The sequence below is a fragment of the Vidua chalybeata genome, chromosome 30, assembly GCF_026979565.1.
Source record: "Vidua chalybeata isolate OUT-0048 chromosome 30, bVidCha1 merged haplotype, whole genome shotgun sequence".
Classification (NCBI taxonomy): Eukaryota; Metazoa; Chordata; class Aves; order Passeriformes; family Viduidae; genus Vidua; species Vidua chalybeata.
The window spans coordinates 2,115,350-2,140,801 of record NC_071559.1 but is presented as its reverse complement, the minus strand read 5'-3'; the positions used below and the strand labels follow the sequence as shown (position 1 = coordinate 2,140,801).

The 25,452-nt window shown below is 52.7% G+C and overlaps 1 protein-coding gene across 5 annotated transcripts in view; it reads left to right on the top strand.

Moving 5' to 3' along the window:
• Window positions 1-25,452, top strand: part of R3HDM2 (R3H domain containing 2) — a 39,742-nt gene that overhangs the window by 6,844 nt on the left and 7,446 nt on the right. For 2 of the 5 annotated variants that reach the window (XM_053967432.1, XM_053967430.1), the window contains exons 2-14: window positions 12,413-12,611; window positions 13,601-13,642; window positions 14,061-14,147; window positions 14,344-14,470; window positions 14,787-14,865; window positions 15,483-15,542; window positions 15,706-15,846; window positions 16,519-16,627; window positions 17,664-17,759; window positions 18,768-18,799; window positions 20,614-20,846; window positions 22,978-23,123; window positions 25,262-25,351. In XM_053967432.1, coding sequence (XP_053823407.1) covers window positions 12,444-12,611; window positions 13,601-13,642; window positions 14,061-14,147; window positions 14,344-14,470; window positions 14,787-14,865; window positions 15,483-15,542; window positions 15,706-15,846; window positions 16,519-16,627; window positions 17,664-17,759; window positions 18,768-18,799; window positions 20,614-20,846; window positions 22,978-23,123; window positions 25,262-25,351 — 1,410 coding nt within the window. In that variant the 5' untranslated portion in view covers window positions 12,413-12,443. Of the gene's footprint in view, window positions 1-4,187; window positions 4,553-12,412; window positions 12,612-13,600; window positions 13,643-14,060; window positions 14,148-14,343; window positions 14,471-14,786; window positions 14,866-15,482; window positions 15,543-15,705; window positions 15,847-16,518; window positions 16,628-17,663; window positions 17,760-18,767; window positions 18,800-20,613; window positions 20,847-22,977; window positions 23,124-25,261; window positions 25,352-25,452 lie in introns of those variants that run through there. The other 3 variants (XM_053967434.1, XM_053967431.1, XM_053967433.1) reach the window with 3 other exon arrangements.

Genomic DNA, 25,452 nt, shown 5'->3' with positions numbered 1-25,452 from the left:
TGATGGAATCCTGAGACAACCGTTTTCTGCTTGTTGCCTGACTGGGAGTGGTGTTTGTGTGATGAGATTTGAATGGTTTTGATAGCTAGATTGTATATTTCTATTTATATTTATATTAATATTATAATATAATATTATAATATTATAATATAATAATCATAATATATTATAATAATCATTATAATATAATTATTATAATATAATATTATATTATATTTAATATTTATATTAATTTTATATTTTATTTTTATATGTTTTATATATATTTAATATTTCTATTATTTCTATGTTTTTATTTTTATATATCTATATATTATATCTTTTATACATGTTATTTAAATTTCATTTTTATATTTATTTTTGTATATTTTATTTATATAATATATAAAATATAAAATCTATAAAATCTATAAATATAATAGACAAAGATAAAAATATTTTTAATATTTATAAATATATTCAATATTTTTCTACTTTAGATACAGTTTGGGGTAGAAGTGTTGGGACAGTTGTGTTGTTATGGGTGATGAATGGAGGTGCTGGGCTTGCTGGCAGCTGGATTTGGGGTAGGACCCACCTCCATCCTTCCTCCTGCTTCTCCTTTTGTGGGACTCTGCCTCCTTGCAGGGCTCTGAGCCAGGACAGCGTCCAGCCCGGAATGCTGCTGCTGCCTTAACAACAATTGGGTTAAATTCCCAGTTAAAAGGGAACGTGAACACCTGGGCTGGGCTGGGGCTGTGGAGCTGCCACCCCTCGTGCTCCCATTTCTGCCACCCCTCTCCTTCCTTCCCTCCATCCCTCTGGAGCAGCGCAGGGTCTATTTTTAAATCTTGCTGGGCTCTGTATTGCGGCATTTCTCTTGCTGAATTATTTATCAGGGATTGGAGCTGAATGGAGCCTGCTACGTTTTCCCTGCTCGCTGCTGCCCACGTGTCTGTCTTGAGCCATTGACAGATTTGGTTCGTGTCAAACCACGCCAGGCCCAGCTTGGAGAGGGCTTGGAGGGGTCACAGGCCAGGACCCCCTGGATCTGGGGGTGTTTGATGCTGGGACAGACAGGGAGGGAGTGGTTGCCATGATCATGAATCTGCAGCTGAGCCAGCTTTGAATGGAAAGGCCCTTTTTAAAATAGAAAGTGGAATTAAAATTCTTTGTGTGCTGCCTGGAGAATGGTTCCAGCCTGGGAAGTGTCACCTCAGCCCAGGGAAACACGGAATCAGAGTGGGCATGGAGGGCTTGGGAAGGTCCTTGAGGGGCCAGTCTGTGCTCTCTGAGCGTTCAGGTGCTCGCTGATCCCTGCTCGGATGCTGGCAGGTACCTGGCAGCACCTGACGTTGAGTCACCCCAGGCAGCCTCTCCATCTCCAGCTCCTCCCTGCAGGCCGTGTGCTCCTCGTGTCCTTGGAAGCAGAGGCTGTCTGGAGCGTGCTCCTACCTGTGCATCCCGGGAATTAATGCTGGCAAATGGCAGCTGCTGCATCCTGAGCAAGGTCGGGCCCATCCCAAAGAATATCTGAGATCCAGCTCCTTGAGGATTTTCCTCCCTTGTCCCCGTGGTGCTGTGGGGGCTGAGGCTGAGATGTGAGGCTGTCCCAGATTTGGGGCTTTCCCCCTTTCCAAGGGGACAGGGAGTTCTCTGCTCTGGGTGGATGCACGGAATTCCCTTGGGCAAAGCTCTTCTCCCTTTCCTGCCACTGTCTGTCCCTGGGAGATCCCAGTCCTGGCTGCTGGTGGGGACTTGCACCAGTGCCACCCCACTGGTTTAGTGTCACAATTCCTGACTTTTCCAGTGGAATTTGTCCAGTTCCTAATTGCCATGTCTCCTCTCCATGGGAGCTGGGCTGGCAGACAGAGCCTGGCCTCATGCACACGTGTCTGCCAGGGAAGGAGGGAATGTCTTGTTGCTTTTCCCTTTGTTTCCTCCTCGCTGGGAGTGTTGGGCACTGGCAGCTCCCCTGGCAGCACCTGGAGCTGCTGCATCTTTCCCGTCCTCGCTTTCCCTGACCCAGTTTCACCGCGTGGCTGCGATTCCAGAGCCGAGGGCTCTCAGTCTGAGAGGCAGCAACTGCACCGTGGGGCTTTGTCCAGGCTGCTGGGGCTGAGTCACTCTTCATCCTCCTCCTCCTCATCCTCCTTCCACCTGGGATTTGCTGTCTCCCATGTAGGAGAGGGCTGCAGCTCAGGAAATCCTCTTGCACACACTGTGCTCCGTGAGGAGGAAACGCTGCCGGCTCACAGTGATGGACAGGGATTTTGGGAAGAGCTGGATGAGCCTGTGGGAGGCTCCACCTGTGCTGTCTGGGGCTGGAGGCTTTCACATTCCAAAATCTGCTGATCCACCTGCCCAAGTGCCAGAGATCAGGTCTGCAGGCTCTCACAGAGCTGCTTTTCTTCCTCCTTTATCTACAGACAGCGGGGCCTCGACAGAGGGGCTGGAGCTGGTGGGATGTTCTCTGAAAAAGGGAGATCTGGAGGAAGGGGAGAGCAGCATTCTGGGTTTTCTCCTTGCACTGCCACTGCAGGCTCCAGCACCCATCCTTGATGATCCTGAGGCTGCCTCTGACCACAGGAGGCTCCTTAGCAAAATAAAGCTGTGGCTTCACTGGCTTTGGGGGAATTTGAAGGCTCTGTGTGGAGCAGTGATCCTTGCCCTGGGAATGCTCCCTCTGTCTCTTTCTGTCACTTCTTCACTTGGAAAATATCTCCTGGAGCTGCTTCAGAGCTGAAAACTCCAGGTTTCACACTCCAGGGGCCTATTCTGGAGTGCCAGGAATAACCAGCCCCAAAGAGGTGGATGAAAAAGGGGTAGAAGCTGGTGCTGAGCTGTGGGGCTGGTGCCTGGATCCTGCTGGCAGAGCCACAGGGAGTCACCCTGAGCTCAGGCTGCTGCTGAGCTGAGCCCTGCCCAGCTCCACAGCTCCTGCTGAGCCACCCCTGGGCTGCTGCAGCTCCTGTGCAGCACCATCCTGAGCTCAGCTGAGGCCTCTCGTCCTCCTTAGACTGAGCTGGGGTCTGGGGTGGAAAACTTTCTGGGGAGAATTTAAACAAGTGGAAGGTTTCAAACATCTCTGGTGTCAGATGATGCTCTTTTCTGACCCAGAGATGGGGTAACTGAGAGGCATTTAATAAAAACTTTTATTCCATTTTCAGTCCCATGTGAAGGGTGAGGCAATACAGATGTTACAATTCACGCCATCACAATCAGAGGCTAATTATTTCCTAATTACAATACACTATAAACATTTCTTGGCCTATCAGCTTTAGCCACACCAAGCTGTAAATGCCATAAAGCCAATCATCTAAAATTGCCCTTTGTGGGTCCTACAATGCATCTTTCACAGTTCTAGTTCTCAAAGTATCTAGTTTTGCTGTTTGCATTTCTTGTTTTTTGTCTCTCCATATTTAATCCCCAATAAATGAGCAAGAAAAACAAATACCTGAATTGAAGTGAAACCCTTAAAGCAACCCCTCAGAGAAGTTATGGCAGCAGTGACAGGAGTGGAGCAAGGCTGGCTGTGACCTGCCTGGGCAGCTGTGAGGTGTTCTGGGTGTTCTCCCTGCATGTGAATCCTTCTGGAGGCTGCTGATGCCTTGGCTGGTATCTGCTTTTATTGAATCATGGAATATTCTGAGTTGGAAGGGATCCTGATCCCAGCTCCTGGCCCTGCACAGACACCCCAAAATCCCACCCTGGGCATCCCTGGCAGCGCTGTCCAAGCACTCCTGGAGCTCTGGCAGCTTTGGGGCTGTGCCCATTCCCTGGGGATTCTGGGCAGTGCGAGCACCCTCTGGGGGAAGAACCTTTCCCTGATTTCCAACCTGACACAGCTCCAGCTGTTCCCTGGGGTCCTGTCCCTGGTCACAGAGAGCAGAGATCAGAGCTGCCCCTCATGTGAAGCTGCAGCCCCCGAGGAGTCTCCAGCTGAACAAGCCAAGTGCCCTCAGCTGCTCCTTGTGCATCTCCTCCAGACCTTTCCCCATTCCTGTGTCCTGCTCTGAACGTTCTCCAGCATCGTCAGACCTTTTTCATATCGTGGTGCCCAAACTGCCCCCAGGACTGGAGGTGAGGCTGCCCCAGCCCAGAGCAGAGTGGGACAATCCCCTCCCTCACTGTGCAGTGATGCTGGTGACCCTCCTGGCTGCAGGACACCCTGCTGGCTCACACCCACGTCCCCATCCAGCAGGACCCCCAGCTCCCTCCCGTGTGCCTGCGGGGCTGGCAGGGGACGGATGCTGCGTCTTTAACGGCGGCGCGGAGGCAGCTCCATTGAAGATTTGCAGGAGAGCAGGAGGGGGGTGTGGATGTGGCTATTGGCAGAGCTGTGCTGACATCCCTGCGAGCAGCTGGGATCTGCTCCGCCGCCGAGCCGCCTGTCAGAGCCCGAGCAGCCGCAAAGATCTCCGGGGTTTTTTGGTTTTTATTCGGGAGAGCTGGCGGGGGCTTCCCGGGAGCGAGATTATCCTGGCAGAATTCCTCTTGAACTGCTCATGGCCATGGAGTCTCCGCTGAAATCGGGAAACAGCTGACGTGCTCAGAGTGCAGAACCACCACGGTGAGTTTATTTTTAGAATGAGGTTTTAATTATTTGAGAAAAGAAAAGATTGGTCAGACTTTTCTTTTCCCCTCCCCGGTGCAAAATGCAGCCGTAAATGTGGGCGAATATTTCAGGGATGGGGAGCTGGCAGTGTCCCTCTCCCCTTGCTGAGTGCCAGGATTTCTGCTGCTGGATGGAGTTAATTTAAAATGGAGCTGGACTAAATGAATATGTGGCTCTGGGATCTCAGTGAGGACTTGGGAGGGTGAGATGAGCTCTGCTCTTCCTCCTTTTGTGCTGCCGGGGATGCACCTACGGAGAGAGGGAATCCCCGGTCGGCATCCTCTGCTCTGCCATGTCATTAAGGAGTTCCCCTGACAGCATCATGGAATCTCCTTGTGCTCCAAGCGTCTGCAGCTTGCTCCTGGGTAGTTCCTCCTGTTTTACAAAGGCAGAACCTTCCCAGCTCTTTTGCTGGGTTATGTTTTAGTGGATTTATTCGTTTGGAGCTGGCTAGTTGATGGGGAACGTTGGCTACTCAGTTGGCGTCGTGCCATGTGACGTTTTTTGGGGTGGCTTATGCAATTGGGTGTTCTGTAGGACGCTGCTTGTGTTCACTGATGCATTAACTCCATTTTAAAATTAATTTAAACCCCTCATTCAGTTGGGTTTAGTGGAATCAGGAGCTTGGATTGACTTTTCCCCCTCCTCACACGTGTTCATCACCCCATTTTGCCTAACACCCAAGAAGTTATGCTCTCTTCATCCCAGATTTAGCACTAGGAGCTGTTTTTTGGGGGGGATTGAGGGGTGGTTATTGTACTTTGGGATCTCAGGATCTCTCTACCTGCTCCTCAGACTTCACACCCAATCCCAACTTCTGCTGGCAGACAACAAATAAAATTGAGTTTTTTCTTTGAATCATTATTTCCCCTTTTTTTTTTCCATGTTCAAATCCATTTCTGGGTCCCACCTGGAGAACACCCAGTGTCTGCCATGTGATGAGTGGCTCTGTGTCCTCTGCCAGCTTGGGGAAAAGCAGGAGCAGCAGCTGGAGAGCGAGAGGAGGAATACAGATAACCTTCCTGCCTTGTGCCTTCCTCCTGTGGAGGTTTTCTGGGAGCTGGGATGCTTTGGGGCTGCTAAACAAAGTTTGGGGGTGTGCTTTGCCAGCTGGGGAAGGTGAGGGAATTCCTTGTTCCCTCATCCACATTTTTAATGCTGCTGCTCCTGCCTGGCACAGGCTGAGCAGAGGAGCAGGTGCCAGCAGGGGAAGAGTTTTCCTTGTTTTCCTGCTTGGTTTTCAATGTTTTCCTGCTTGATTTTCAATGTTTTCCTGCTTGATTTTCCATGTTTTCCTACTTGATTTTCCATGTTTTCCTACTTGATTTTCCATGTTTTCCTACTTGATTTTCAATGTTTTCCTGCTTGATACCTCTGGTGCAGATGCCTCGTTAGGGATGGGCTCAGGTGGAAGGAATTCTATTTGAGGTTCTCTGAAAGAATCAGGAGCTGTCCCAGGGATTTCTGCTGAGCCATGGAAGGGTTAACAGAAATCCCTGCTCAGCGCTGTCCTATTGCATCCTGACACTGTGGAAAGTAGGTGGATAATTCCTTGCTTTTCAGGAAACCCCTGTGGTGGACAGCCCTCATTAATTGTTGCTGGGAAACTGCTTTGACGTCACCGGAGCAGTTCCCTGCTCTTGGGATGAATACAGGAATAGCTCGTGATGAGGAAGTGGGAAGTGGTGTGAAATGGAGCAGGGAGCTCTGACAGGGAATTCTCAGCCTGCATTTCTTTCCTCTCTGCCAGAGTTCTGCCCAGGAAGCCTCAGGAACTGTCCACAAACCTTGGGTGCTGCACTGGGAGCAGCGCTTCCTTCTCCAGGAAAGCCTTTGTTCCCCAGGGCTGATGGTCCTTCACTTTTTGACTGTTTCAGGGTTGGGTTTTTTTGGTGTTGAGTTTGGGTTTTTTCCTCCCCCAGATTTTGGAAAGGAGGGGTGAGAAGGTTCTTGCTCAGCCTGAAGCAGCTCCCAAAAATGAAAGGAAAAGGGAGCAGCAGGATCACTGTTTCCTTTCTTTTGAACATCAAACCAATCATGTCCCTTTTCCTACCAGAGGGGAGAGCAGGACTGAGAGTGGCCCTCGGTGCTGGGAGCTCCAGGCTTGGACAACTTGAAATTAAAATTGTTTAATCCCACTTTTCTTAGGGAAGTGTTCCTTAGGACTGTTTAACTCCTGGGCTGTTTGTGCAGTTGGTTCCTTTCTCCCAGTGTTAACCTGTCGGTGTCTGGGAGATGTGGCACAGGATAATTGTAGCAGGAATTCTCTGTGTTTCCTATTCCACACATGGAAATTAGATTTAAGCAAAGTTTTCCCATCCAGGTCAGAGTATTTAAGAGATTTGTGTGCCCAGAAGTGCTGGAGGGCAGCAGAGAACAGCTGGGGCTGTGGCTCAGGTGGGCCATGAGAGGGTTTGAAAGGGGAGGAAAGTGAAAGAAAGGATCTGACTATGGAATCATGGAATGGTTTGGGTGGGAAGGGACCTTAAAGCTCAGCTCATTCCACACCCTTGCAATTGAGGGACACCTTCCACTAAAACCAGGTTGCTCCAACCTGGCCTTGGACATTTCCAGGGATCCAGGGGCAGCCCCAGCTTCTCTGGGCTGTGCTAGGGCCTCCCCACCCTCACAGGGAGGAATTTCTTCCTAAAAGAAGAAATATCAGTCTTTATAAAACTTTTAAACATGGAAATTGTTTTGGCAGTCCTGGTCACACTTGTGGAATAGAGTGAGAACAAGTTGACACCTCTCCTGAATTTAGTCTTTGCCTTGAGGAGGCAAGGTAACAAAATATCAGAATATATTTTATTCCCCATTTTTATCCCTGAAATGATGTTGTGCTTTGAGATGTTTTCCACAAGGAAACCTCCTGGTTCTCCAGAATTTGACTCACCTGCATTTCCTGTCCCCTTGTTCATATAAGGTTATTTTCCCCCCTTTTCACCTGGAGTCAAACCCTTCCATCTGCATCATAATTTCAGAATTTGATGTCATGTGGGGGTGGAGATGAGGATTTAAAGCAATGACTAAGCACGGGGACTGTGCAGGCAGAGACGTCCGGCCTCCTGTGGGGAATCTTGCTGGGTTTTGTAGGAGCTGTAAGGGAGGGAGGAATTCAATCCCTCTCCAGCTGACCATCAGGAGAGAATTCAGGAGAGGTGCCTTTGAAGTTGATGAGTGTTGCTGGTTTGGGGTTTTTTGGGGTGCTTGTCCTAGTGGGAGCTGTTACCTGACTGGGAGCAGGAGGGAGGGCAGTGAGCTCCAAAGGCTCTTTGGAATTCCAGCCGAGCCCTCAGACTTTTCCTGGGCTGCTGCTGCAGTGCTGTTTTGCCTGCGTGGAGCCCAGGATGGAGCTGTTTCAGGGCCTTTTGTCACACGAACGAATCCTTCTTGTTGCACCTGAAGGCCAGCATTGTCCCAGCCGAGGAGGAACCCCTGGGACGATCCTTGGGCATGGCCAGGGCCCCGGCAGAGCCCGAGGGGCTTCGTGCCTGCAGTGGCAGCCCCCTCCCCAGCCCGCCGCCCCCAGTTCCCTGTGCAGAGCGGGTTCCGCAGCCTCTGCCGCGCTGGGGAGGGGGGACCTGAGTCACCCCCGCCCCGTTGCTCCTGGCGACAGGGCCCCGTTGCCATGGAGCTCGGCTCCCCATTGGCTGCCGGGCAGCCAATCAGCGAATTGCTCGCCAGAGCATCACTGGTACCCAGCGGGAGGGCGGTGATGGGTGCTGGGTGCTGCTGCCCCCAAACAGGGCAGAGGGGAGCGCTGGGGTGCTGCGGAAATGATGGGGTGGTTTGGGCTGCGAGGGGGGTCAGAAAGGCTGCTCTGCCCCACTCCTGCCAGGGACGTGGCCCCGATGATTGTCCCCATTGAATGTCCCCATTGAATGTCCCATGGGGTGAGGCTGGGAAAGCCAAAACCAGAGCTGGTTAATAGCCAAGGGGAATGGAGGGGAGGGAGGCAGGAGCTTTGTGTCAGAAGCCAGGTGGGAATGCTGCAGCACCGCCACTGGTTCCCGTGGCCATGGCTTGGGCAGGTGAAGCCCACCTGGAACATCCTGATTTGCAAAGGACCCCAAGGATCACTGAGTCCAGCTCCCAGCCCTGCACAGGACACCCCAACAATGCCACCCTGTTCCTGAGAGCAGTGTCCAAAGACTCCTGGAGCTCTGGCAGCCTCGGGGCAGTGCCCATTCCCTGGGGAGCCTGGGCAGTGCCCAGCACCATTTGGGGGAAAACCTTTTTCTGATTTCCAACCCAAACCTCCCCTGACACAGCTCCAGCCGTTCTCTCAAGTCCTGGTAACCAGAGAGCAGAGATTGGTGCTCATGAGGAAGCTGCAGATTGGACAAGCCAAGGGCCCTCAGCTGCTCCTTCCCAGACCCTTCTGTAGCTCCATGTCCTTCTTTTGGATGCTCTTCAATAGCTCTTACACTGTGGCACCCAAAACTGCCCCCACAGGACTGGAGGTGAGGCTGTCCCAGAGCAGAGCAGGACAATCCCCTCCTTCAGCACCTGTTACCTTAGCCCTGAAACCTGAGAGGGAGAGACTGAGGCACCTCAGACCCCTTCATCCCCCCTCAGACCCCTTCATCCCCCCCTCAAACCCCTCCATCCCCCCTCGAGACCCCTTCATCCCCCCTCAGACCAATCCATCCCTCCCTCAGACCCCTCCATCCCCCCCCCGAGACCCCTTCATCCCCCCTCAGACCCCTTCATCCCCCCTCAGCCCCCTCCATCCCCCCCTGAGACCCCTCCATCCCCCCTCAGCCCCCTCCATCCTGCTGCAGCACCGCAGCCGTGTGTGGGCAGCTGCACCCAGCAGCCATATGTCTCCTTTGCACCCTCATTTAGCGCAGGAGCAGGTCTGTTCCCTGAGAAACAAGGCCAGGAAGAGGGTTTATTTAGCAGGAGCTTCCTGCCTTTCCCAGATCTGCTGCCAGATCCGTCTGAACTGGGAATGCAGAACTTTCTTGCTTTTATTCCCTGCCCAACCAGGAGCTGCTGCTGCATTCCCGGGGCTCGGCAGCTGCAAACTGCAGGTGGCAAGAAGGCAGCAGAGGTGGAATTCCGTGTTCCTTTCTGGAGTGAGGAGGAGGATTGAAATGTGTCCCGACTCCCTGGCCCTTGGCCAGCATTCCCAGTATGCCCAGTCACTGCTGTCACTGGCCCAGTTGCTTTGCCAATCCCCATCCCCAAACCAAAACAGCAACAACACCTCCCCCACCTCCTCCCTTCCACCTTTGCTCCGTCTTCTTTCCTGACACAGATTTTCTGTTGCATCTGTGTCATTTTTTTCTCTCTCCCAAGGCCCAGCTCAATCCCACCCACTCCCCTGAGTCCTCTGAACTTGCACCCTCTCCACAGGCCCCGTCTGTCACCGTCACTCGCGGCTGCCACCCCCTCGCTGCGTCCCACGGCTGCCCGAGGGAGCTGGGCTGATTCATTCATCCTGCAAGGAAATCCTCCTCTGGAAAACAGCAGTGCCCAGATCTCCCCCGGGTTCTGCATGCAGGGAAATGTCCTGGAGGCTGCCTGGAGGGGATGGAAGCTGGAACAGGAGGGGGCAGCTGATAAATGTCACTTCTGTGGCTCCGAGTTGTCTTTTCTGGCAAATCTGATCAAGTTCCCTGTGTGATGTTGAAGTTACGTTGCAGCACGACAGGAAAAGATCCTGTTATCCTTCTTAAATTTGGCTGAGGTGTTTGGCTTGGGGGGAAAAGCTTGTTAGAGGGTGGGTGGTGCAAAGAGAATGAGCTGTACAAAACCTGCTGCTTTATTTGAGTGTCATGTGTGCAGTTCCGGTGCTGCCTCCTCCCTCCCTTCCCCAAATCTGCTCCAGATCCTCTTGGAATGTTTAAGCCCCCAGCCTGGGCATGAGCCTGGAGCAGTTTCCTACAGTGTGGAGTGTTTTGGGCTGGGAGGAGGCAGAGTTTACCACCTTCACCCCCTGCACAATCCTCCCACGAATGAGGCACATCAGGAAAAGTGTTCCCTTTTCCCTTCCTGACCTAATTCCTGTCGGAGCAGCGTGGGATTCCCTGGTGTGGGGCTGTCACCCTGTGCAGCTCCCTGGGAACACCACTGCTGGATCTCAGCCTGCTGGGGTGAGGACAGGCCCCTGCAGCTGGAGGGTGGATGCTTGCTTTCCCTGCACCTTTCTCCCACGAATTTTCTGGGATATTTCCCACCCACTTGAGGTGCTGCCCTTGAGTTCAGCAGCTTTTCCCTTTCCTGTTTGCCCCATGTGTGGCTCTGGACTGGCAGCAGCCTCACTCAGGTGAGCAGGGAGCTGAGGTGGCCAAGCTGCCTCCCTGTGTCAGTCCTGTCCCATTGTCCCGCTGGATCTGGCATTTTCCAGCCACCCCAGGGCACCTGTCCTCCATCTCTTAAGAAATTTGTTAAAATTCCATGTAAGAATCCATGGAATGGAGGCAGTTCACTGCATTCTCCTGCTTTCTGTGCCTGGAACCAATTCCAGTAACTGCATAAATGTCAAATGCACGTTTTGTGCTCAGCAGTTCCACAAATTAAAGGGGAAAAGTCCAGGAATATCAGCTGTTCTGTGCAGAGTCAGGAGTTGATAAATCTCTGTGAGTTCTGACTCTGTTTCAGCCACATTCTGCCAAAGGAATTGAAAATGAGTTGTTAAACAGATGTTTTCTGCTACGAGGGGTTTTGTTTGAGCCTCTCTCTGATTTAAACTCCCCTTTTCTTTTTGGAAATGTGTCTCTCCAAAGGTGTTTCCTGGTGCCACATCCCCCCACAGCCACGTGGAGCTGGTCTAGTCCTTGCTCAGACTCTGAGACCTGCTCTGAGTGACTGGAATCATAAAATCATGGAATGGTTTGGGTTTGGGAGGGACCTTAAAGCTCATCCCAGTCCACCCCTGCCATGGGCAGGGACACCTCCCACCCTCCCAGGCTGCTCCAAGCCCCTTCCAGCCTGGCCTTGGACACTTCCAGGGATCCAGGGCAGCCACAGCTGCTCTGGGAGATCTCAGCATCCTCACAGGGAAGAATTTCTTCCCAATATCCCACCTCTCCCTGCCCTCTGGCAGTGGGAAGCTGTTCCCCCTTGTCCTGGCACTCCAGTTCCTGATGAGCTCTAAGGGCAGGGCTGATGTTTGGATTCCAGATGATCAATTTGGAATTAACACTTAATTTGATGAGGTTGAGGCTCTCAGCACACCAAAGCACAGGTGCTGCCTTGTCCAGGCTCCACTCTAATCCAGAGGTGCTTCCAGGGGCTCCATGGATTCTTGCCAATCAAAGGGAAGCAATTAAATGTAACCTTATCAGGAATTTTTGTGTTAATGTGTAATTTGAGTCCCACTTGTCCCCAAGTATCTGACCAGAAGGAGATATCAGGGTTACCTTATCTCACAGAGCATGTTTGGAGTACAAGGCTATTTTCTCACTGAAGATATGACTGATTACAAAAAGAACTGGGCTGAGACTTGGGGAAATGCAGATTTTTGGTGGTGGTTTGCCCTGGGACAGAGCTCAGCTCTGGTTGTTGGAATTTATTTCACCTGTGTGAATGTTTGCTGCTTTAGAACTGCCCTCAGTCTCTCTGTCTCCATCACTCACCTACCTCAGGGACTTTGTCCAGCCCTGGTGGCTCCAAAATCCTGGGGAGACCCACGGAGCTCCTGCCAGGTGCCCTCGAGCTGGGGCTGCACCCAGGGTGGGCAGGCTTGATCCCAGGGCTTGGTTTGGGATCTGTGCACATGATGGGAAATTCCAGCCTGTGTGTGTGCAAGAGTTTGTGTCCAGAGAGAAGCTCTGTGCACCCCCTGACCTGTCCCTTGTCCCGCAGGTGCCCGTCGCTGCGTCGCAGGGCTCTGAAGATGTCCAACAGCAACACGGCACAGGAGTCCCTGGAGATTATGAAGGAATCAGAAAAAAAGGTGGTTGAGGAATCTGTGAACAAAACCAAATATGTATCCAGGTCACCAAGCAAGGAGGAGGTGGAGAAGGATGGGGGGGAGGAGGTCAGCGTGCGCCAGGAATCTCAGGTGAGTGTGGGCAGGGAGAGCTGGGCCCTCACCTGCTGCTTCCATCCCTTCCCAAGGCATCCAGAGCCTGTGCCCCCTTTTCCACAGGGACACCACACTGTGCAGGCTGCTCCTTCCTCTTCAGCTGAATCCCTCCGGGCCAGAGTGGTTGAAATACTCCCTGAGCCTGGGAGTGCAATAACTGAAATATTTCCTGGGGGACACTCGTGCTCTGTCCCCAGGTTCTGGTGCCAGGGCTGTCACCTCCCTCTTACTCCTTTCTTTGATCTGAGGATGAGTTAATGACTTCATGTCAGGGAAAGGCATCCAGGGAGAGCTTGCTTTCAGGAATGCTGCTTGACTGTTGCTTCGCTTCAGTTAAAAATAGGACGGGAATGTTTTGGGATTTCATTTCAATAAATGAAAAAAGCTCAGTGCAGGCATCATTTGGGGGTGCTGGGACTCATTCCTGCTGCTCTGCTCTCCTGCCACCTGTGCTTGTGGCTCCTGGTGGAGCTTGAAGCAGTTCCCACCCTCAGCTGCCTGCTGGATGCTGCTGCCATTCCAGCTGTGGGCTGGCACATCTGCCAGATGTGCTCACAGCTGCACGGGCAGAGCCACAGCTGTGCAGGGAGAGCCTGACTGGGCACTGGGGAATGGACTGGGGGAGATTTCAGGAACCATTTTATTCAGGGAAAAACCTACAATGGCACGTCTAGATTTCAAATAATTACTGCCACACCACATCCCTGCCTCCAGTGGGAGAAAACAACTTTCTGTCCCCTCCCTCTTTGCAAGGTGGCCCTCGACCAGGAGTGCTGCTTGCACAGGTAGCCACTCCCAGTGCCAGATACCCTCCTCAGATTCTTCTCAGCCAGGTCCAGCCACCAGAGGCTTGCTGGCTCTCCAGACAGAGCAGCAGCATCTCTGTCACCATCCCTTTTTGCATCCCAGGAATGGCAGAAAACTTCCAGGTTAAGTTTCTCACCTTCCCTTTTCTCTCTCCGCAGAAACGAACATCAAGTCACGGACACGCCAGGAAAAGAGCCAAGGTAGGAGCTCTGCTGCCATCCCAATTTCCTTTGGGCTGAGCTGAGCCCTGATCCCAGCCTTAGGGAGCTGCTCCTGAGCCTGTCCTGTCCCTGGAAGCCACGTGCAGATGCCTCAGGACAGGGATTTCCATGTGCTCCCCTCTGATGGGATAAAGGCTGGAATTGCTCTGCCTGGAAGTTGTGGAGGGCAGGAATTAAGGCAGGGTATTTCCCACCTAGAATTTGGTTCAAAGGCTGAAGGAATAAAACAACTGATTGTTCAGGGATTCCAAATCATTGTATATCTGTATATTGAGGGGAATATCCCTCTAATTGGGAATTTAATTGCACAAGTGCCTTGGGAATGCAGCTGCAGGAATTCAAGTGTGAGTTTTAGCTGAGGTGTTGTAACCACTCCCCCTTTTTTTACCTTTTTCAGTCCAACTCAAAGCTTAAACTGGTCAGGAGTTTGGCTGTGTGTGAGGAATCCTCAGGCCCCTTCGTGGATGGGCTGCTGGAGTCTCAGGTAGGCCCAGAGTGAGACAAATTTGGGAATGTGGAAGCCCAGGAAATCTATATTTTGCTATAAATAATCCATGTCTTGCTCTTTTGTGCCTTGGGGAGCCAAAAACATTCCCACAGGAGCTGGCTGAGAATTTCCTGGGCTGCTTTTCTCCAGCCATGGCTCAGGGAATGTCTGAGGGCCATTTGTTTCACCCCAGGACATCATCCAGCTGCACGTGAGCTGCCCCTCTGACAAGGAAGAGGAGAAATCCACAAAAGATGGGGTGGAGAAAGAAGAAAAAGACAAGAATAAAGAAAAAACACCAAGGAAGATGCTCTCTCGAGGTCAGGTGCTGGTTTGAACAGGGCAGGTGCTGCTCACCTGCTCTGGGAACCTTCTGGAAGGTGTGGGACAGGTGCTTGTGTGGCCCTGCTGCTGCTGAGCAGTTCTGTGGGGTTGGGAACATCAGGGAATCCTGGTTTGGGTGGGAAGGAACCTTAAAGCTCATCCAGTGCCACCCCAGGGACACCTCCCACTGTGCCAGGCTGCTCCAAGCTCCATCCAGCCTGGCCTTGGGCACTGCCAGGGCACTGCTGTCTCAGTGGTTTGTTAATTTGTTCTGCTGCCATTGTTTTTGTTTTTGTTTTTTTTTTTTTTCAGATTCCAGCCAGGAATATACAGACTCCACTGGAATAGATTTGCATGAATTTTTAGTAAATACACTGAAAAAAAACCCACGGTAGGTCATGGGCAGTAAAACTGTGTCCCTGTCTGTATCCTGAGGGATTGCAGCACCCTCAGACAGTGCCTGCAAATGTTTTTGTGTTTTCCTCTTCAGAATTCCAAGAGTTACCAGAGCTGGGACAAAGTAGAAACTAAAAGCACAACTGTAATTTTATACCCTGTTGATTTCCAAATGTGGAATTGTGTGTGATGCGAAGAGAGAAGGACAAATAATTTGTTTGAATGCAAAGAAATAATTTTGATTGCTTTAAAGCCTTTTCTATAAATGGTTGTCAAGTGTTAGGCTGTAAAGGAGCTGCTGTGGGAATAATCAGTGGGATTGAGGGAAAGGCTGGCAAGGGAATAACAAAGTTGGAGTCTCCAGCAGTGGAGCTTCCAGCAGAGCAGAGATTCAGGCTTTCCAAAGCCAAGCATTATTAACAAAACAACCCTAAACTGGAAAAAAATCTGGTGTTCAGTTTGAAAAGCAGGGAGTTTTTTAGCCCATTCTGTGTGAAATCAGGTGGCACCTGCCCCTGTGAATTTTTCTGCTGCAGGACAGGGCTTGGGAGCAAGGAAGGCTTTTCCACTGTCCCTAAAATGCCTTTTCCTATCTTTCTTTTTTCCTGACAGGGATAGAATGATGCTGCTCAAGTTGGAACAGGAGATTCTGGAGTTCATTAGTGATAACAAGTAAGTGATCATCGAGTTTGTGTCAAGCAGAGGAAGTTTTTACTGGAGATTTAGGAATTTGGGCTCCCAGGGGAGCAGGGACACGCTGCTGAGGAGACTCTTCTCCTGTACATCCTGTACATGACTGACTGCTTGGAACTCCAACCCTGTCCCCTGTTCCCAGCAATCAGTTCAAGAAGTTCCCCCAGATGACCTCGTACCACCGGATGCTGCTCCACCGGGTCGCGGCTTATTTTGGGATGGATCACAACGTGGATCAGACCGGGAAGGCCGTGATCATCAACAAGACCAGTAACACACGAATGTAAGGTCCTTCCCCTTCCCCTTCCTTCCCCTTCTCCTTCCCCTTTCTCTTCCCTTTCTTCTTCCCCTTCCCCTTCCCCTTCCCCTTCCCTTCCCCTTCCCCTTCCCCTTCCCCTTCTCCTTCCCCTTCTCCTTCCCCTTCTCCTTCTCCTTCTCCTTCTCCTTCTCCTTCTCCTTCTCCTTCTCCTTCTCCTTCTCCTTCTCCTTCTCCTTCTCCTTCTCCTTCTCCTTCTCCTTCTCCTTCTCCTTCTCCTTCTCCTTCTCCTTCTCCTTCTCCTTCTCCTTCTCCTTCTCCTTCCCCTTCCCCTTCCCCTTCCCCTTCCCCTTCCCCTTCTTCTTCCCCTTTTTCCTTCCCCTTTTTCCTTCCCCTTTTTCCTTCCCCTTCCCCACAGCTCAGGAATGCTCTGTAGCAGGATGGGTTTCACTCCACTTTTTTTTTTTTTTCTTGCCTCCTAAGAAGTGAAGATCCCTCTCTAGAAGAATCAGAATCATGGAATGAAGGGATAGGGAAGAAGAATCTTTTCCTTCCAGCCCTCCCTGCCTCTCCGTAGTTTCTGGAGAAAGGACAGGAGCTCTTGTTGTTATCAGCCAGAGCTGAAATTTCACACAACAAACATCTTGGCATGTTCTGGGCCCGTTTTTTCCCTCCTAACAAGGGCTGGTTTTCTTGCAGCCCCGAGCAGAGGTTCTCTGAGCACATCAAGGATGAGAAGAACGCGGAGTTCCCGCAGAGGTTTATCCTAAAACGGGATGACACCAGCATGGATCGGGATGATAACCAGGTGAGGGGTGGCAGTGGGGCACCTGCAGCCTTTGGGGAAGCCAGAAGTGACTGCTCACAAGACAAGAACAACTCCAAAATTCTCTTGTGTTTCCTGGACTAACATTTAATAGAAGCTCCCACCCCACCCAAGCAGCAGCATCTGAATTTCATGAAAGATTTTCCAAATATTATAGAAATGGATGAAGAATTGGTGTGGATTTTATGGCTGTACTTCTCCATACCCTAAAATCAGCTGGGGGCTAGGCCAGGTTTTAAGGTGGAGCCTTTTGCCAAAGTTTCTTTGGGAATACCCCTCAGCTGAGCCTTGCTTTCCCCTCTCTCTTCCTGGGGCTTGCAACAACTCATGCCCTCCCCCAGGGATCTCGGGCTCTTGTAGCTCCCACCTCCACAGAAACATGGAATGGTTGGGGTTGGAAAAGACCTTCAAGCTCATCCAGTCCCACCCCTGCCATGGACAGGGACATCTTCCACTGTTGTCCCTGTTCAACCTGGCCTTGGGCACTCAGGGATGGGGCAGCCACAGCTGCTCTGGGCACCCTGTGCCAGGGCCTGCCCTCCCTCCCAGGGAGGAATTTGTTCCCATCTAAACCCAGAGTCACATCACGTGCTGTGGGACCTGTTCTGAGCTGAAGTCAGGATGAGAAGCTGGTCATTGCAGTCAGTCCCAGATTCTGCTTTCCCTGGTGGCACTCAGGGGTGCAGCTGTGCAGGGAGCACAGAATCCACGAGGGAGCAGGAGCGTTGCTCCAAAGGGTGACCTTTAGCTTTTCCCCCTGGGCCCAGGGTGACACTCCTGATCTCTGGCTCAGGCAGAGCTCAGGCAGGGTGGTTGTGCTTGGCAATGTCCAGGAATGAACATCCTGGCACCTCTGGGAGGTTCATCCCTGGACTCAGGTGTCTCGAAGGTAGGTCCAGAGGCAGAGGTTGGATCAGTGCATCCAGACACCACCTAATCCACATCCTACCCAAAATTCCCAGCAGCTGACTGCTCCCGCTGGCAACTGCTGACCCCTGAGCTGTGTTTGTCCCTTCAGATCAGACTCCCCTTGCAGGATGGGAGAAGGAGCAAATCCATAGAAGAGCGAGAGGAGGAATATCAGCGGGTCAGGGAGCGGATATTTGCACGAGAGGTAAGTTTGGAGCACTCACCTGCCAGGATCCTCCTGGAGCTTTGGGGCAGAAAGTGGCCTTGATTATGCCAAGAGGTCAGATCTTGTCGTTGCCTTTTCTACCAATTTCCTGGAATTTTGGGGATGTGCCAGTGTATTCCAGCTGCCAACAAAGATGTCTGAGGTACTGGGGTGGAGGAGCCCCACCTGCACCCTCCCATCTGCTCCTTCCCTAAAATTTCAGGGAGGAGTGAATGCAGTCCTGTTCTTGCTGCCCAAAAGATTATAAGTTTATGCAGTGGCATTTTGGGGGTGATAAGAAAACCATTTCCTGCCTCAAAGGAAGCAGCAGCTGCATCTCCCAGTTTCTTCCCAGTGCTGCAGCTTCCACCTCCTGTCCCAGCAGTGCAGGGCTCAGCCTTTCTGGGAGCAATTTGGACATTCCCAGGAGGAATTTGGACATTCCCAGGAGGAATTTGGACATTCCCAGGAGGGATTTAGGCATTCCCAGGAGGAATTTGGGCATTCCCAGGAGGAATTTGGGCATTCCCAAGAGGAATTTAGGCCTTCCTAGGAGGAGTTGGGCAGGGTGTTTATTGTCTGTCTCATGAAGTGTCCAGCTTGGTTATTGCTTCCTGAAATCCCTGCTCTGTGCTTGGAGCAGTGTCCCACGCTCACATCTGCCTCAGAGGCTGCTCCGGGGGCATTCCCAGCTGGAGTCAGCTCCAAATGCTGCATTTAGGACATAAAACCTCTTTTTATGCCTGGCCTTGGTTGTCACATGGACAAAGGTACCATCAAAGCTGCCTCAGTGGAGGAGGGAGCTGAGGACTCAGATTTGAGAGGTCTCAGGGATCAGGAAAGGGCCTGGATGGAGATCCACAGGGAGCTGGTGTGCAGAAGGCTCAACACCACACCTCAGCACACTCTGTGTGCCAGCCCCAGCCTTTGGAATCACCTGGGTTTGTTCTTTCAGAGTTACTGAGTCTCCCTTTTCTTTCCTCCCCATCTCCATGTTGCTGCTCTCAGTCTGGCCAGAACGGATACCTCACAGACAGCAGGTGAGTGCTGCCCTGCAGCCCCTGGGAGTGTCTCCAAAGCCCTGCATGACTCTAAAATGCTGCTTTTCCCTCGTCAGACTCTCCACAGAATGCTTTGCTTGTAGCTCTCACAGACAGAGGCAGATTTGTAGGGATTTCTGTGTGATTTCTTTTGTGCCGTGTCATGCTGAATCCCCCTGTTCACAGCTGCTCGTGGAGTTACTGAAGGTGTTTTCTTTGCAACATCAATTTCCAGTCCTTTTTTTGGCTGATTCATCGATTAAAAAAGGAGGATGGGAATGGCAGGGAGGAATTCCAGCAGTTTTCAAACCATTACACCTCTTGTTCCCCAAAAAGATAGGAAATCCAGTGCCAGGATAGCATTAGGATCAGGCAGGGTTCTCCCTAATCCCTGATTATCAAGGCTGAGTGACTTTAATGATGACAGTGAAGTGTCTCGGGCTCCATCTGAGCCACAGGAGCTGCTGAGGGCACTGGGAACGTGTTTGAGCAGCATTTTCTTGTTAAGCAGTTTTCCCATGGATGAAAGGGCTGGAGTGAGGCTGAGGAATCACCCAGCACGGCCCCACTGCCGAGGTGTGGGGACAAAGAACGGGATGAAAAGGGACACAGCCTCATCCCTGCTGTGCTCTGCTCTGCCAGCCAAAGCTCTGGAGGTGGGGCAGCTCTGTGTGGGACAGGACAGGAGGATCTGAACCAGGCAGGAGCAGCTTTGTCCCTCTCCTGCTGTCCTGGAAAATGTGGTGTCCTCAGCACAGTCCCAGGGGCTGTGTCCTGGGGTCTGCCTGCATCAGAACTGCTCAGGACAGCAAGGACGGTTCTCAGATATGTGGGGATGGAGTAAAACTCCCCCAGAATGGAGCAAAAACCTCATTGCTGATGCAGCTGCAGCTCTGGGAGCTGCCCTGGCCCTGAGGAGCTCAGTTAATCTGCTTTGGGGTTCCTCTGGATGAGAGAGGGGAGAGGCCTCAGGACCATTTTGAGCTCTCTGGAGACATAACCATTGTTCTGCTTTCCAAGAGATGCATTTTTGGCTCTCACATGCTCCTAGCATCCCAGGACATCACCTCAGGAGCTCCTTCCAGGCCTCTCTTTGTGAGGCAGGCTCAGCAGCTCTTCCCCAGGGAAAGCCTGGGTACCCATTCCCAGCTGGGCTGCTGGAGCAGCTCACTGCTGGTCCCATAAAGTCCTGCTGTGGCCAGAGCTGGCCTGGGCCATGGAGGGATGGTCAGTGAGGGCAGAGCTCTGGGAGCAGCGACATCCCAGAATCCTGGAATGGTGTGGGTTGCAAGGGACTTTAAAACTCATCCCTTTCCACCTCCCTGCCTCGGGCAGAGACACCTTCCACTATCCCAGATTGCTCCAAGCCCCTTCCAGCCTGGCCTTGGATGCCTCCAGGGATGGGGCAGCCACAACGTTGGGTGAGCAGGCCCAGCTGGGCAGAAATCCTCAGCAGGGCTGGAGTGGGAAGTGATCTCCAAGATCTCCATCAGCCTTATCTCCAGGCCTTTAAAAGCTCCCTGTTCTGACATGAGAAGGTCTTCAGCACAGGATCTTTTTCTGACCCTGCTGGGGTCTCTTCCAGGCTGGGGAAGGGACCAGGAGCTGCCTGTGACCACATGGCTGGGTCAGCACAAAAAGCTGTGCCTCGGGGAGGTTTTTGCTGTCAGACTCCCCCTGCACCCCCCCAAAAGGGTCCCAAACCCAGCTGCTGACTGTCCCTGGCACCCCACACCGGGTGTACTGGTGCAGCACCAGCAGCTCTGCTGCTGTCCCTTCACTGGAGCCCAGTTTGACTCCTCTGGTCTCTGCAGGGGCACCCGGGACGGGCTGAGCCGGGCCTCGGGCAGCCGCCAGAGCAGCACCGAGAGCGAGATCAAATCCCTGGAGCCGCGGCCCTGGAGCAGCACGGACTCGGACGGCTCCATCCGCAGCCTGAGGCCACCTGTCACCAAAGCCAGCAGCTTCAGTGGCATCTCCATCCTGACCCGGGGGGACAGCATCGGGAGCAGCAAGGGCAGCACTGCCAGCAGGACCTCACGGGCAGGTACGGCGCTGCTGCTGCCAGGCAGGTGCCAAGGGGCACCTGGCACACAGGGTTTAGGGTTGGGGAACTGGAGCCCTTTCTCTGCCAAAGGGCACCTGGCAGATTTAGGGTTGGGGAACTGGAGCTCTTTCTCTGCCAAAGGACACCTGGCAGATTTAGGGTTGGGGAACTGGAGCTCTTTCCCTGCCAAAGGACACCTGGCAGGTTTAGGGTTGGGGAACTGGAGCCCTTTCTCTGCCAAAGGACACCTGGCAGACAGGTTTGGAGTTGGGGAACTGGAGCCTTTTCCCTGCCAAAGGGCACCTGACTGTCTCCATGGTCTCCAGTCTGTCACCAGGACTGACAGATTTAGGGTTGGGGAGCTGGGGCTCTTTCCCTGCCAAAGGACACCTGGCAGACAGGTTTTGGGCTCAGGAGCTGGGGCTCTTTCCCTGCCAAAGGACACCTGGCAGACACATTTTGGTTTGGGGAATTGGAGCCCTTTCCCTGCCAAAGGACACCTGGCAGACAGGATTAGGGTTGGGGAACTGGAGCCTTTTCCCTATCAAAAGGCACCTGCCAGATTTTGGGTTGGAGCCCTTTCCCTGCCAAAGGACACCTGACTGTCTCAAGTCTGTCACCAAGACAGATTTTGGGTTGGGGAACTGGAGCCCTTTCCCTACCAAAGGACACCTGGCTGACAGGTTTAGGGTTGGGGAACTGGAGCTCTTTCCCTGCCAAAGGATTCCTGGTTGTCTCCAGTCTGTCACCAGGACTGACAGATTTTGGGCTGAGGAACTGGAGCCCTTTCTCTGCCAAAGAACACCTGTCAGACAGGTTTTGGTTTGGGGAACTGGAGCCCTTTCCCTGCCAAAGGACACCTGGCTGACAGGTTTTGGTTTGGGGAACTGGAGCCCTTTCCCTGCCAAAGGACACCTGGCTGACAGGTTTAGGGTTGGGGAATTGGGGTTTGTGATGCTCTGGTTAAAACAGGACATGGGTGGCACCAGGATCTCGGTACCCTGGCGTGGATGTGCCATCTGGGTGTGGCACCTGGTTCATCACCCACTTCTTCAGAACTCACCATCACCTCTCCCACCCCTTCAGCAGAGTTACCTGGGGCTGAGTGAGAGAGAAGCTGCTTTTTGGCTCTTCCTGTAATGTTCCCTCCAGGTCCCCCCTGGGATCAGAACAGTTGCTTTCCAGGCTTTATGTAATGGCAAGTGATTAGAAAGATCTTGGGAAAAAGGGGGGGGAAATGCAAAGGAATTGTCACTTGAGGGGAAAAAACCACCAAGCCCACCTTCTTCCATATCCTCGTGTTTATTCCATGGGGGTGGAAGTGCTTGGGACTCAGGGGCTCTTTTCCCATCCAGTCCCTGAGCAGCTGGCAGTGGAATAGTCCCTCCTTTGCAGCGTGTGGCTGCTGCCAGAGCTCCTCAGCAGAATCAGCAGAATCCCTGGAGATCAGCTGTGGAAATGTGGGAGATCAGAGGCAGAATTGGTTAAACAGCAGCTACTGGGCATTGAGCAATGCACATCCCTTTTCTGCAAGTAAGACCAGAATACTGAGGAGACACTTCCCAGCTGGGTGCCAGCAGTGGGGATTGTGCTCCTTCCCAGCTTTTCCTGCCATGGGGAGGGATTGCTTTCAGCCTTTTCCTGGGAGCAAAGGGGCTCTGTGAGGCTCTGGAATGGGATCCCCCCACTCCCCTCTGCTCCAGGCAGGCCATGACAGTGTTGGTGTCCAGGTGGGGCTGTGCCCAGAGCTGAGCTGGGACTGAGAGACTGAGAGCAGCTCTCCAGCTCCTTCCCACAGACTCATGGTCCTGAGCTGAGGCAGGTGTACCTGGCAGCTCCCTGGTTTTGGGATCCCTGGTGAAGAGCCTCCACCAGGCAGGAGCTGCTGTTGGCAGCCAGATTCCTCTTCCCTGCGAGTGGGGCAGAGGAGGAGATCCCAGGATCAGCTTTGGAGGGTCAGTGTGTGCACCTGGCCGTGGAGAGGAGGGAGGTACAACCCCCCTGGAGTGTCAGCACCTTGCTTTGCTGTGAGCAGAGCCAAACTCTGCCTGTTTGTCAGAAGCTCCAGCAGTGACAGGATCCCCCCCTTTTCCTCCTGGATCCCAGCCCTCCATGCCTCTCTCTGTTGCAGGGTTGGTGCTAGGTGGCCCTGAGGCCTGCAGCCAGTCCCCAGCCTCACAGCCCAGCCGTGGCCTCCTGCCCTGCTCGGCCCCGCAGCCCCCCGGCCTCCCCCCAGCCCAGCAGCAGCCGGCCATGAGCAGCCCCATGATGTCCCAGGTGAGTCCCACAGGGCACACGTGGGGGGGAGGCAGGGCAGAGGAATCCCTTGTGTTTCACAGCTTTACCAGAATATAACTCTTGTTAATATTACTTGCTTAAAGCATCTTTTTTTGCTCACGTTAAGCGTTGCTGCATTACAGCACAGCAATTTTAATACTGTGAAAGTCCAGTCTGTTCAAAGGGCAGAAGTTATATCTGATAGCAATTATGATTCATTGTTCCAAGGTCTTAATCCAAAACCTTCCTCCATGCCTATACCTTCATCCACTACCTCTGTGAGATTTCGAGAACTCTCTGTGAATTCATTTCCCACCTCTCTCTCTTGTATGATAAAAACTTCTTTGATGCTCTGGTGCTCTGGGGTTTGGGGGTGCCCACACTCTCTGTCCCGCTGTGGCAGAGCAGGAGAAGGTTGGGCTTTGCTGTGCCTGAGGGATTCTGTGGGATATCCCACATTCCCAGCTCTGCTGGGCCAGCATCATCCCTGGAAAAGGATCTGTAGCCCTTGGATGAGTGGCAAACTGGAACCAGTTCCCTTCAGGACCAACCTGAATGGATTTTGGAGTTGAGCTCCCCAGGACTGGTGTTCTGAAGTGCTGGGGGAGGCAGACCTGGAGCAACGCCGGGTGTGCTCTGCAGACCATCCCTCCCTGAGTTAAAGCCAATATGGGGTTACAGGGATGCTCCATGTCCCACAGCCAAGGGATGCTCCATGTCCCACAGCCTGCTGGGCTCTTTCCAGGGCTGGAAGCACCCATGGGTGACATTCCTGTGCACTTGTTGTGCTCCTGAGGCTGTGCCCACCCACAGCCCAGCCCTGTCCTGCTGCAGGAGTGGGGATGGGGTGGGAACCATCCCAGTGCAGGTTTGGGGAGCAAATTCATGTGGTGTGGGGGTATCCCTGGCCCTTTCCTGTGCCACGTTGGTGCTGGATCTCAGCCTGCTCAGGGGCTCTGTAGGGATCCTCTGGCATCCCCTTGGACTCACTCTACAGCAAAGAGCTGCTGGAGTTACACTGGAGAGTCCAAGATGGAGCAGAGCAGGGAGGATAATCATACCAAGGCTCCCTTCCCCATGGAAAGTTGGACCAGGTGTTCTTCTGAGGTCCCTTCCAACCTGGGCAGTTCCATGATTCTCAGTGTTTTCACTAGACTGGGCTGAGAGGAGGGAAGAACCTCCTGGAAAAGCTTTTACTGCAGGTAACAGGAGCAGCTCCTTGCTGGCTGTTCCCAGCTGTAGGAGAGGGGGGAGCTGGTAGTTCTTGGGCCCTGGAGTGGCTGCAGGGTTGTGGATCTGTTTGTGGAGGATTCTGGGCCTCAAGGAATGAGCTGGGGTGTCTGTCTGACACCCAGCAGAGTCCCTGGGTGGGTTCTCAGGCAGGATCACTGGGTTGTGCTGGGGTTTCAGTTTGTATCTTCTGCTGTCTCATTTAGAGAGGGTTTAGAGCCTGGAAAAACTGATTTCAGGTTGTTTGACTGTTGGTGAAGGGTCTGGAAATGCACCGTCCCCATGCCCATGTCCCTTCTGTGTCACCAAAGGTCAAATCAAAGGATCAAACCCCTCATCCAGTGCTGACCATTGGTGCCCAAAGCACAGTGTGTGGGTTTTAGTGAGGGGCTGTCATAAAGTGCTCCAGGTGACAAAGTAGGGGTCCCTGTGGAAGGTGAGTGTACAGGAATGGCCAAGGAGCACTGTAGGGAATGCTGGAAACAGGAGAGACACGAGGGCAGTGCTGGGAGACGTGGCTCTCGTGCTGCTGCTGGCCCTGGTGAACTCGTGTCACTCTTCCTGCCAGGCAAGCCCCAGAGCAGCTCACCCCTCCCCAGCTCCTCAGAACCTCCAGCTGGGCTGTGCCTGATGGGATGGATGCTGCCCTGGAATGGTTTCTGTGCTTCCCAACTCCCTGCAACACCCCTCTGTGTTTGCAGTTGGCTCACTTGACTAACCTTGTTGTTCCTTCTTTCTCTCCTTTCCTTCCTTTCCTTCCTTTCCTTCCTTTCCTTCCTTTCCTTCCTTTCCTTCCTTTCCTTCCTTTCCTTCCTTTCCTTCCTTTCCTTCCTTTCCTTCCTTTCCTTTCCCCTTTTCCTCCCTCCTCTCCCCTGATCTCTCTCCATTCCCTTCTCCGTTGGTCGTAGCCGGTCCCGGCGCTGCAGCCTGTTCCGTACTCTCCAAGCTCCTGCCCCCAAGTCCTCTTGCCAGTCTCTCCACCCCAGCAGTACAACCTGGTATAAACCCCAGTTCCTCTTCTGCACTGTCTGTTGTGCTCTGTGCTGTGTTTGTGTTGTGTGAGCTTGTGCTGATCAGGTATGTCTCGAACGCCGACCCC